The sequence below is a fragment of the Saccopteryx bilineata genome, chromosome 3 (genome assembly GCF_036850765.1).
Source record: "Saccopteryx bilineata isolate mSacBil1 chromosome 3, mSacBil1_pri_phased_curated, whole genome shotgun sequence".
In the NCBI taxonomy this organism is placed as follows: Eukaryota; Metazoa; Chordata; class Mammalia; order Chiroptera; family Emballonuridae; genus Saccopteryx; species Saccopteryx bilineata.
Genome location: NC_089492.1, coordinates 296,571,146 through 296,580,133, shown reverse-complemented (window position 1 = coordinate 296,580,133; position 8,988 = coordinate 296,571,146). Strand labels below are relative to the sequence as shown.

At 51.7% G+C, this 8,988-nt stretch overlaps 1 protein-coding gene across 1 annotated transcript in view; it reads right to left on the bottom strand.

Annotated features, from left to right (window-relative positions):
• Positions 1-1,224: 1,224 nt before the first annotated feature.
• The window catches only part of LOC136331907 (leukocyte immunoglobulin-like receptor subfamily A member 5), a 31,347-nt gene continuing 23,583 nt past the window's right edge, over positions 1,225-8,988 (bottom strand). The window contains exons 2-9 of the mRNA XM_066271076.1: positions 6,806-6,857; positions 6,034-6,116; positions 5,831-5,866; positions 5,377-5,661; positions 4,928-5,230; positions 3,125-3,241; positions 2,353-2,405; positions 1,225-1,246 (exon numbers count right to left, since the gene is read on the bottom strand). Coding sequence (XP_066127173.1) covers positions 1,235-1,246; positions 2,353-2,405; positions 3,125-3,241; positions 4,928-5,230; positions 5,377-5,661; positions 5,831-5,866; positions 6,034-6,116; positions 6,806-6,825 — 909 coding nt within the window. The 5' untranslated portion in view covers positions 6,826-6,857 and the 3' untranslated portion in view covers positions 1,225-1,234. The remainder of the gene's footprint in view (positions 1,247-2,352; positions 2,406-3,124; positions 3,242-4,927; positions 5,231-5,376; positions 5,662-5,830; positions 5,867-6,033; positions 6,117-6,805; positions 6,858-8,988) is intronic.

Below are 8,988 nucleotides of genomic sequence, written 5' to 3'. Positions count from 1 at the left end.
ACATGCAGCCCATGTTCATCGCAGCACTGTTCACGGTGGCCAAAACATGGAAACAATTAAAGTGTCCCTAAATAGAGGATTGGATAAAGAAGATGTGGTACATTTATACAATGGAGTATGACTCAGCTACAAGAAATGATGACATAGTGACATTTATGACAACATGGATGGACCTTGAGAACAGTATACTGAGTGAAATAAGTAAATCATAAAAAGCTAAGAACTATGATTTCACACATAGGTGGGATATAAAACTGAGACTAATGGGCATAGATAAGAGTGAAGTAGTTACCAGGGGAGGGGGACGTAGGTGTGTGGGGGAGGTGGTGGGAAGAAGGGTATAAAGAGGGACATGTATAAGGTGACAGAAAATGATTTGACTTTAGGTGCTGTGTACACAACATAATCAACAGTTCAAATGTTATAGAAATGTCACCTGAAACCTATGTACTCTTAGTGATCAATGTCATCCTGTTAAAGTTAATTTTCTAAATAAAATTGAAAAAATTTTTTTTTAATTCTTGAAGTCAGAGACACTGATCATCCATCTCCACCTTCCCCACCCCGTGGGTGCACTTCCTACAACCCGGGCGTGAGAATTCTCGTTTCCTCTGGAGCAGGCGGGGAGCAGAAATTCAGAAACACTGAGTGCAGGTTCCGCTCCAATGAGATGAGATGTGTCTGTACTTCCTGAGGCTGAGGGTTTGGGGAACATGGTGCTGCTGTAGGACAGGAGGCAGGAGGGGAACAAGGGAGAGAGATTCACAAGATGGGCTGGGCAGGGTCCTCACACATTAGTACTGTTCACATAGTGCTGGGATCAACTGGGGGTTCCTCTGACAGGGAGAAAGGGGGTGCAGTTGTCTCCTGTCTCAGAGACACGTGGATCAGCTGGGCATAGGTCACATCCTGGGGGGCGTCAGAGGCAGCCACCTGGAGCAGAGGGAGAATGAGGGAAATGAAACATGTATGGGGTGGGGGGAGTCCAGGGTCCTTGAGTGTGAGACCCACCTGAGTGTCCATCGGCCTATCTTCTTCTGCTTGTCTGTCCTTCATGTCCAGCAATACGCCCAACAGGGAGGAAGGAGAGGTGGCCACACCCTGTCTGAGTCTGGATCCTGAGTGGTTCACGTGGGCATACGTCACTCCCTGGGGGACTTCATTGTGCCTGTTCTGCTGCAGAGACAGTGAGACAGAGACAGTGTCCCCTGGTTCCACTGGTGACACCCTCCAGTCAATCATCCACCTGTTGTCAGAGTGATGATGTTAAACTTTAGATCAGATTAGGTCACTCTCCTGATGGAACCTAAAGGGACTTCCTAAGTCTTAGGGCATCTGGAGGCTTCTATGGTCCCGACTCTTATCCTAACACACCGTCTCTTGCTCATTTGGCTCCAGTCACATGGCTCATCCTGCTAAAAAAGTATGTCCTGTCTCAGGACCTTTGCACCTCTTCATTTCCCTGTCCTCCCCACACCCCACTTCTGCTCCATTTTTCCTCACAGCACTTTGCTCTCTAGGACACTGTCCCCTTGTTTGCACAGTGTCTCCCTCCCCCACAGGTGAGCTGGAGGAGTTGGAGTCCGTGTTGCTCAGGGCTGCACTGTGGCCCCTAAATGGAGCCGGTAAATGGTGAGCTCCTGTCACATCTGCTGGTGAATGAATGAAGGGGGCCATGGGAACCTGTGTGTGATTCACTGATTCATGCCTCCTCCTGAGACCTGGGGCTGCACAAGGTCAGACAGAGGATCAGAGGCCAGCAAAGGGGACCACATAGGAGGAGCTATGATGTCATAAGGAAACCAGGAGAAGTGAGTTACAGCAAGATGACCTGGGTGCCCAGAAGGAGAGGTCAGTGTGGGACGCTCCTGTGAACCAGGAGAGGTGAGGACAAGAAAGTGTCCATTGGATTAAACTGGGCAACAGGGGCCCTGGACGGTTAGCTCAGTGGTAGAGCATTGGCTGGTGTGCAGGAGTCCCAGGTTTAATTCCCGGCCAGGGCACACAGGAGAAGCGCCCATCTGCTTCTCCACCCCTCCCCCTCTCCTTCCTCTCTGTCTCTCTCTTCCCCTCTGGCAGCCAAGGCTCCATAGGAGAAAAGTTGGCCCGGGCGCTGAGGATGGCTCTGTGGCCTCTGCTTCAGGTGCTAGAATGGCTCCGGTTGCAACAGAGCGATGTCCCAGATGGGCAGAGCATCACCCCTTGGTGGGTGTGCCGGGTGGATCCCGGTCGGGCGCATGTGGGTGTCTGTCTGACCGCCTACCCATTTCCAACTTCAGAAAAATACAAAAAATAAAATAAACTGGGCAACAGGAAGGTCCTTGGTGGCCTGGACAGGAGCAGAGGTCTCACCTGAGGGTCCAGCTTCATGCCCTCCTCAGGCTGTGAGTCCTTCACTGCAGCATCTGCTGGGGAAGAATAGGGGTGTGTCTCCTGGCAGAGTCCCTGAGATCTCAGGGCTGCAGACCCTGCCTGCTCCCAGATGGGCCACTAACCCAGGGGTGAGGGGAGGTGCCAGGCCCTGCAGTGAGGATTTTCATCCTTCCCACCCCTGACCCCCACATCTCCCCACCTGTCCTTCCCCCGTCATCTCCTGAACCCCTGTGCCCCCTCCCACAGGGCAGCCCTCTCTTCCTCTCACAGAGGGCTCCATCTGGGCTGCAGATGGCTTAGGGGGCAGGGGTGTTACGGACAGAGCAGGAACATGGTCAGCAGAGGTCGGGGGTCTTCAGGGCAGGAATCAGCTGACCTGCAGGGCTCTGCGTTTGTGCTCTGTGCCTGTAACTCCTGCATCAGCTTAGACACCAGCCTCCTCCGGGCTGGTGAAGAGGGACAGTCTCTGTCCTGGGAGGGTAGGAGCCCCTCCCTGTGTTATTACAAAGGAAAGAAGAAAACCTTAACGCACTCTTGTGTGTGTTTCATATTTCATGAGATTGAAAACAATGAAAGATTACCTCACAGGAGTACATCTGTGCTGACACTGACGGTTTTCTTTCTAAATTTTCTGATTTGAGATTTGGGGGAGAATTTTTTCTCAGCTGACCTTGTCCATCTATTTGGTTTTCCTGTGGCTGCTGCCCTGAATGACCCCTTTGTTGACCAAGGTCACTCGGTCCCTACTCACCTGACATCCAGCATTTGATCCAACGCTGGTGTCGGAGTAGAAGGAAGAGGAGGAGGGAGAGCAGCAGGATGAGGGTCACCGAGACCCCAATCACGATGTTCAGGTACCACTTGTGACCTTGAACATGAGTGATGTCATGAATGAGCCAAAGATCCTGTTTAATGAGCACCTACTGTGTGCGAGGCACATGCTGGGGGCTGTCATCCATCTCCTCTCCCGCTCCCCACAGTCAAGCACAGGGATTGCTGACCTCACCCCTATTGCAGTGAGGCTCAGAGAGGTTCACAATGTGCCCCAGGTCACCCAGGCTGGACAGGGTAGAGCTGGGCCTGGAACCCGGGACTGTGGGCTCCCTGTGCTGTCCTCATGCTGCCCCCCAGGTGGACACCAGCTTCGTGCTCTGAGCTCCTCATCTGCAGGGGCTTGTCCATGTCCCACCTGGAGCTCAGTGTCCTTTCTTATTACCTGACCTAGCGCAGCAAGGACATTGGAGAAACAAGGGTGTGGCATGGACACTGTGTCTATCCCAGTATCCGACTCTATCTTGTGGGACCCTGACACCATTTTGAGAAGGTCAGGCTGAGTTGGGGACCCTGCCCTCCTGAGCTCTGTGAGGACTCTTTTGTCACCTGATGTCACCGCAGCCTGTGAGCAGGATGGGGCCAGGGATGGACAGACAAGAACCCGACACTCAGAGAAGAGAAGGGACCTTCCAGCCTGAAACAGGGGCCAGTAGAACTGGATACTGTACCAGGTCTGATTCCAGAACTTGTTCCCCCTCTGACTGAGCAGCCTGCAGCTCCAGTCCATGGTCCTGCCTGTCCCTCCCTCTACAGTGTCAGCAGCACTGCTACAGAGGGCACACTCTCCATAACATCACACCCTGGGGGCTCCCCTGAGAGCCCCCTCTCCCAGGAGCTGAGAGCCAGAACTAACAGGAAATCTGAGCTCTAGGCCACGATTCTCTCCTTTTACACTTGGGGACAGTGAGGTCACACAGGGGAAGGTGTGTCCATGTCAGTGTCTCCACAGGTGCCTGAACCCCTCTGGATGACTCCAACCCTACACCTCATGAACCCAACTAGCACCTCCTGACAGACTCTCACTTATCGCTCCCTGTGCCTGACTCTGTGGGGAGGGGCAGTGATCTTCAGAGCCTCCATGGGGTCATGATGGCTTTTGGGGGGGGGGGTTTGATTCCATCTCACACATGAGCCTGGAAGAGGCTTCCCAAGCCTGGCCCCAACATCTCCCTCTGCCATGCCCACCCCACCTGTCACCTGCCAATCTCAGAGCCCTGAGAGCCTTGTCATTCCCAGCATCTCTGCCTGACTCTGCATCCCTGTGACAAAAACTCATCTTTGAGAATCTGAGAGACATTAGAGTTCCTCATAGATTCTCAGAACAGCCCTGGGGTGCACTGAGCTTTCTCTGAGCAGAGATGAGGGGTTCACCAGTTGTGGAAATGGGCCCCATAGGGAGGGGGTCTGGGACCTCCGAGGATTCTGGGAACAAGGATACAAGCCTAGTGAGAGGTTGGGGGTCACCCGGGAGTCTGCAGATCACTTGGAATTTTCTCCTACATCTGCTCTGCGCCCACCCCAAAAAGTTACTCCCCGGTTCACCTACCCCGTTCCGCTCCAAGGTGAGGGGAAGAAGCACATGGGTGGGAGGGACTGTGAGGGGCAGATCTCTGCTGGGAGACCATGACTCAGAGCCCCCTCCTTCTCACCCAACATCAGATGTGTCCTGGGGACAGGACCTGAACTGACTGCTGAAAAAGGACGCAGTCAGGGCGCTCACCTGAGTCCAGCAGATCCAGGGGCTCACTGGGGTGTGACCACACATGGGGCTTTATCTTAAAAAAGCCATAGCATCTGAATGTATGCTTGTGGTTGGGGGTCACAGCGCCCACAGGAAACAGGGCCTGGAACTTTCCAATGAGATGTTGACGTGAGTCCTGAGTCCAGCGGAGCCCATGTTCTCCTTCCTTAGTCAGAACAAACCGGTCAAATCCCTGCCCTGAGCCACACTGGAGGGTCACGTTCTCTCCTGAGGTCACGACAGGGCTGGGCAGGGCTGAGAGGCTGGGTTTGCTGTAGGATCCTAGGACAGGAGGAGGCAGCATGCTAGATGGGCTCACACCTCCCTCCTGTCCCACAGGGCTGGGCTGTGAGAGGGGAGACCCCCTGACAGCAGACCCCCTTCCTGAGGACAGAGCCTGAGGCTGGGACCCCTGAGTTTCCACTCACCTGTCACCACCAGCTCCAGGGGGTCACTGTGCATTGACCAGCCAGTGGGGCCATAAGAGTCACAGTGATATCTCCCTGCGTCATGCTCTGTCACGTTTGTGATGCAGAACTTGCACTTGTTGATGGGCTTCCACGGCATGTGTGTGTTCCAAAGCGCATGTTTTTCTTCTTTATACAACTGAAACACCGTGCTCTCTGCTGTCCACTGACACCATATGGTCACAGAGCTCCCCAAGGGGATCAGAGACCCTGGCTCAGACAGGAGTGTGGGTATGGGGACTGTCCCTGGGGGGAAAAACACAGAGGCTGCATTAGAAACACCTTCCCCACCTCTCATCTCCCAACTCAGCCCAATTCTTCCTGTTTCACCCCCTCATATCAGGGCCTCTGGCCCCCCCATGAGCCCCGGGGCCTGAAACACAAGGTGGGGAAGGGAAGCTTGGAGAAGACTCACCTGTCTGCACACAGGTCCTCTGGCCCAGACTCAGCCCTGCAAGAGAGTCCCTGTCAGAGGTTTGTACCTGGACGTCGGAGCTGAATCCTTTCTCAACAGGACCCCAAACTTGAAAGCTGCCTGAGCCTAAGGTTCCCCATGAACAGAGATGTGTAGCCTCCCTAACCCATTGTGCTGCCCTCTACCCCGTGTCCACAACTGACCGAGGCAGAGAAGAGCGGAGAGGAGGGACAGCATGGCGTCTGCTCGGAGTGCTCCCGCTCTGCAGATGGAGGAGCCCCTGGCCCTGAAGGACAGAGACGCACAGGATGTGGTGAGTCAGGGGCTGCTGTCCTTCCGGGTTCCCACAGCTGTGGACACACAGCAAGGGTACAGCCCCGCCCTGGACCTGACTCTGGGTTTTTCTATGATGAAGAGAAAAGGGAGCAATCAGGAGGACTCCATGGTCTCAGGAGACACATCAGGTCTCTCCTAATTTCCAGGTTCTCATCTTTCTGCCTGATCTGCACTCCTTCTCAGAGAGTGCGGGACACAGGGTCTTGTTCTGACTCGTCCCCTGACAGTCTGGCTCTATACAGCACAACGGGATGCTGACCATTGTCTCTGAGGATGCTCACTTGTGAAAGATTCTACTCAGCAACTCTCCCAGAGTGGACATCACATTTCTAATTCTTTCCCTGTGTCTGAGGGTCCTGGCAGGGTCACATCCATGCCAACCCTTAGTGTTTTCTGCCCTCTTTATTTTAGCCATTTGTAGTGTGTATTGTCACCATCCTGAAGTTTAATGTACATTTCTTCAAGCATTTACAAAGCTCAGTGCCAATTAAAATATTAGTGTGCATTTGCATGTCAATGTAATTAACTTACTAAAGTTTTTTCTTCCTTCTCTGGTATCTGCTGTCACATTATAGATGTCTACATATTCCTTAAATTACCTCAGTACAAGCCCACTGTCTGATTTGGCATCACACATACCTTCTCCCGCTGAGTCTCATTGTGCGGTTTCCTCTTCGCTCCCTGCTGGTGTCTGCGAGGAACAGAAGTTTGTAACATTACCAGATTCTGCTGTACCCGTCTTTCCGCTAAGTTCTTGGTTTTGTGTCCAGTTGAAGAGAACTTTGTGTCGCACAAGCTAGCAATGTATTTTCCTATGTTTTTATTTGCAAAAGGAAAAGAAATTGACTTGCTTGTCACATTTTCATCTGTACCCATCTGACCTCCATTACTGTACAAGGTGTGAGGCAGATGTGAATGTTAACCTTGTTCCACAGACTCACCCATCCGGTCAGCACCACGTGATGGAAACATCATGACCTCCCACTGCACTGCACGGTCTCTGTCACGATGCAGGTGACTACATGAGTGGTTTCAGTCTCAATTCTTTCTCTTGCTCTACTAGATGTGGTGTCTCTGCTTGTCAATTTCTCAGATCTCCAAAACACCCATCTGGCTTTGAATGGCTGGTCTCCTCTCCCCTGTTTCTCAAGTGGGGTGAATTGTCACCCCGTTTGTAGGGGAGGGGTTGGTATCAGGCTGCTGCTACAAGTGAGGAAAATGAGATCAAGAGATGAGATACCTGCAGAAGTGTTGTTCAACCATTCAGGTGGTAGTGCCACATCAGTATATAATTGTGTGTGTGTGTGTGTGTATTTCTGGTCTTCTAACAGAACTTTCATGGGTGTGCCTCTTAGCTAAATCCTCAAGACTGCACAGTTTGAAAAGGACCGTGACACCCAGCATCAAGCTGCTCTGTAGAAGCAGAAATAAGTCAAATGATTTACCCTGAGGAGAGGGACACAGAGATGGATATCCTGCTGCTCACAGAAACAGGAACAGGAAGTCAGGTGGACACAGTGAGAGGCAGAACCTGTGTCCCAGGGCCAGGAGGGAGAGCTGGGCTCTCCTATGGGAGCAGAGGGTATGACCAGACCCTCCCCTTCCCCAGGCTTCTCTCTCCCATCCCTTATCTCACTGTCTCTGAGGGCACCTTTCTGTCTCCAGTCAAGGCAGGGAGGGAAGGTCACCATACATACCCACCCAGGTCATTTCCATAACCTCCTTGGGTTCTGAGCTCCAAGCCCCCACTCCCTTCTCCAGTTCACTCTTCACATCAGTCTCTCCAAATCTCTGTCAGAATCTGTTTATTTCTGTTTCAAATCCCTCATGGGCTTCGCTGTTCTTAGAGTAAATCCAGACTCTTTGTTCTGAATCATCCAGATGGGACCCCCTCCAAGCTCAGCTCCCACTTCTGCATTTTTTCAAGCAGACAGGTGCAGTTACCTCGTGAACACACACACACACACACACATGCAGGTGCACGCACACACACACACACACACTGAACAATTGATTACTTCCTTGCTTCCCCATATCTGCTTTTTAAGAACCATTTATACCCAGCCAATCCATTCCCATGCCCTGAGCTAAAACCACAAGACTTGAAGTATTACCAAGTTGTTGTTTTTCTCATTTGTCTTTTTTTAATGTGTTGGGGACTGCCACAGAATATGTGAGGACAGCATGCTCAATCCAATCCCTGTAAGCCATTCACATATGTTGTTTAAACACAATACAGTGTGTACGTAAAGTCATGGTGCACTTTTGACCGGTCACAGGAAAGCAACAAAAGACTATAGAAATGTGAAATCTGCACCAAATGAAAGGAAAACCCTCCCAGTTTCTGTAGGATGATGTGGCAGCATGTGTGCATGCAAAGATGATGATGTAACACTGTGTATACAGCGGAGCAGCCCACAGCTATGCCAGTTGAGATGTGGACGGTACAGAGGAAAGTACAGTGTATTCTGTGGCTCGCTAAATTCGAATCTGTGACCAGAGTGCAACATGAATATTGGCACATTTATAACGAAGCTCCAAAACATAGGAATAACATTACTCGGTGGGAAAAGCAGTTGAAGGAAACCGGCAGTTTGGTGGAGAAACCCTGTTCTGGTACGTTATCAGTCAGTGACGAGTCTGTAGAGGCTATACGGGATAGTTACCTAAGGAGCCTTAAAAAATAAGTAAATCAGAAAAAAACAAGAACTACATGATTCCATACATTGGTGGAACATAAAAATGAGACTAAGAGACATGGACAAGAGTGTGGTGGTTACCAGGGGTGGGGGGAGGGAGGACATGGGAGGGAGGGAGGGAGA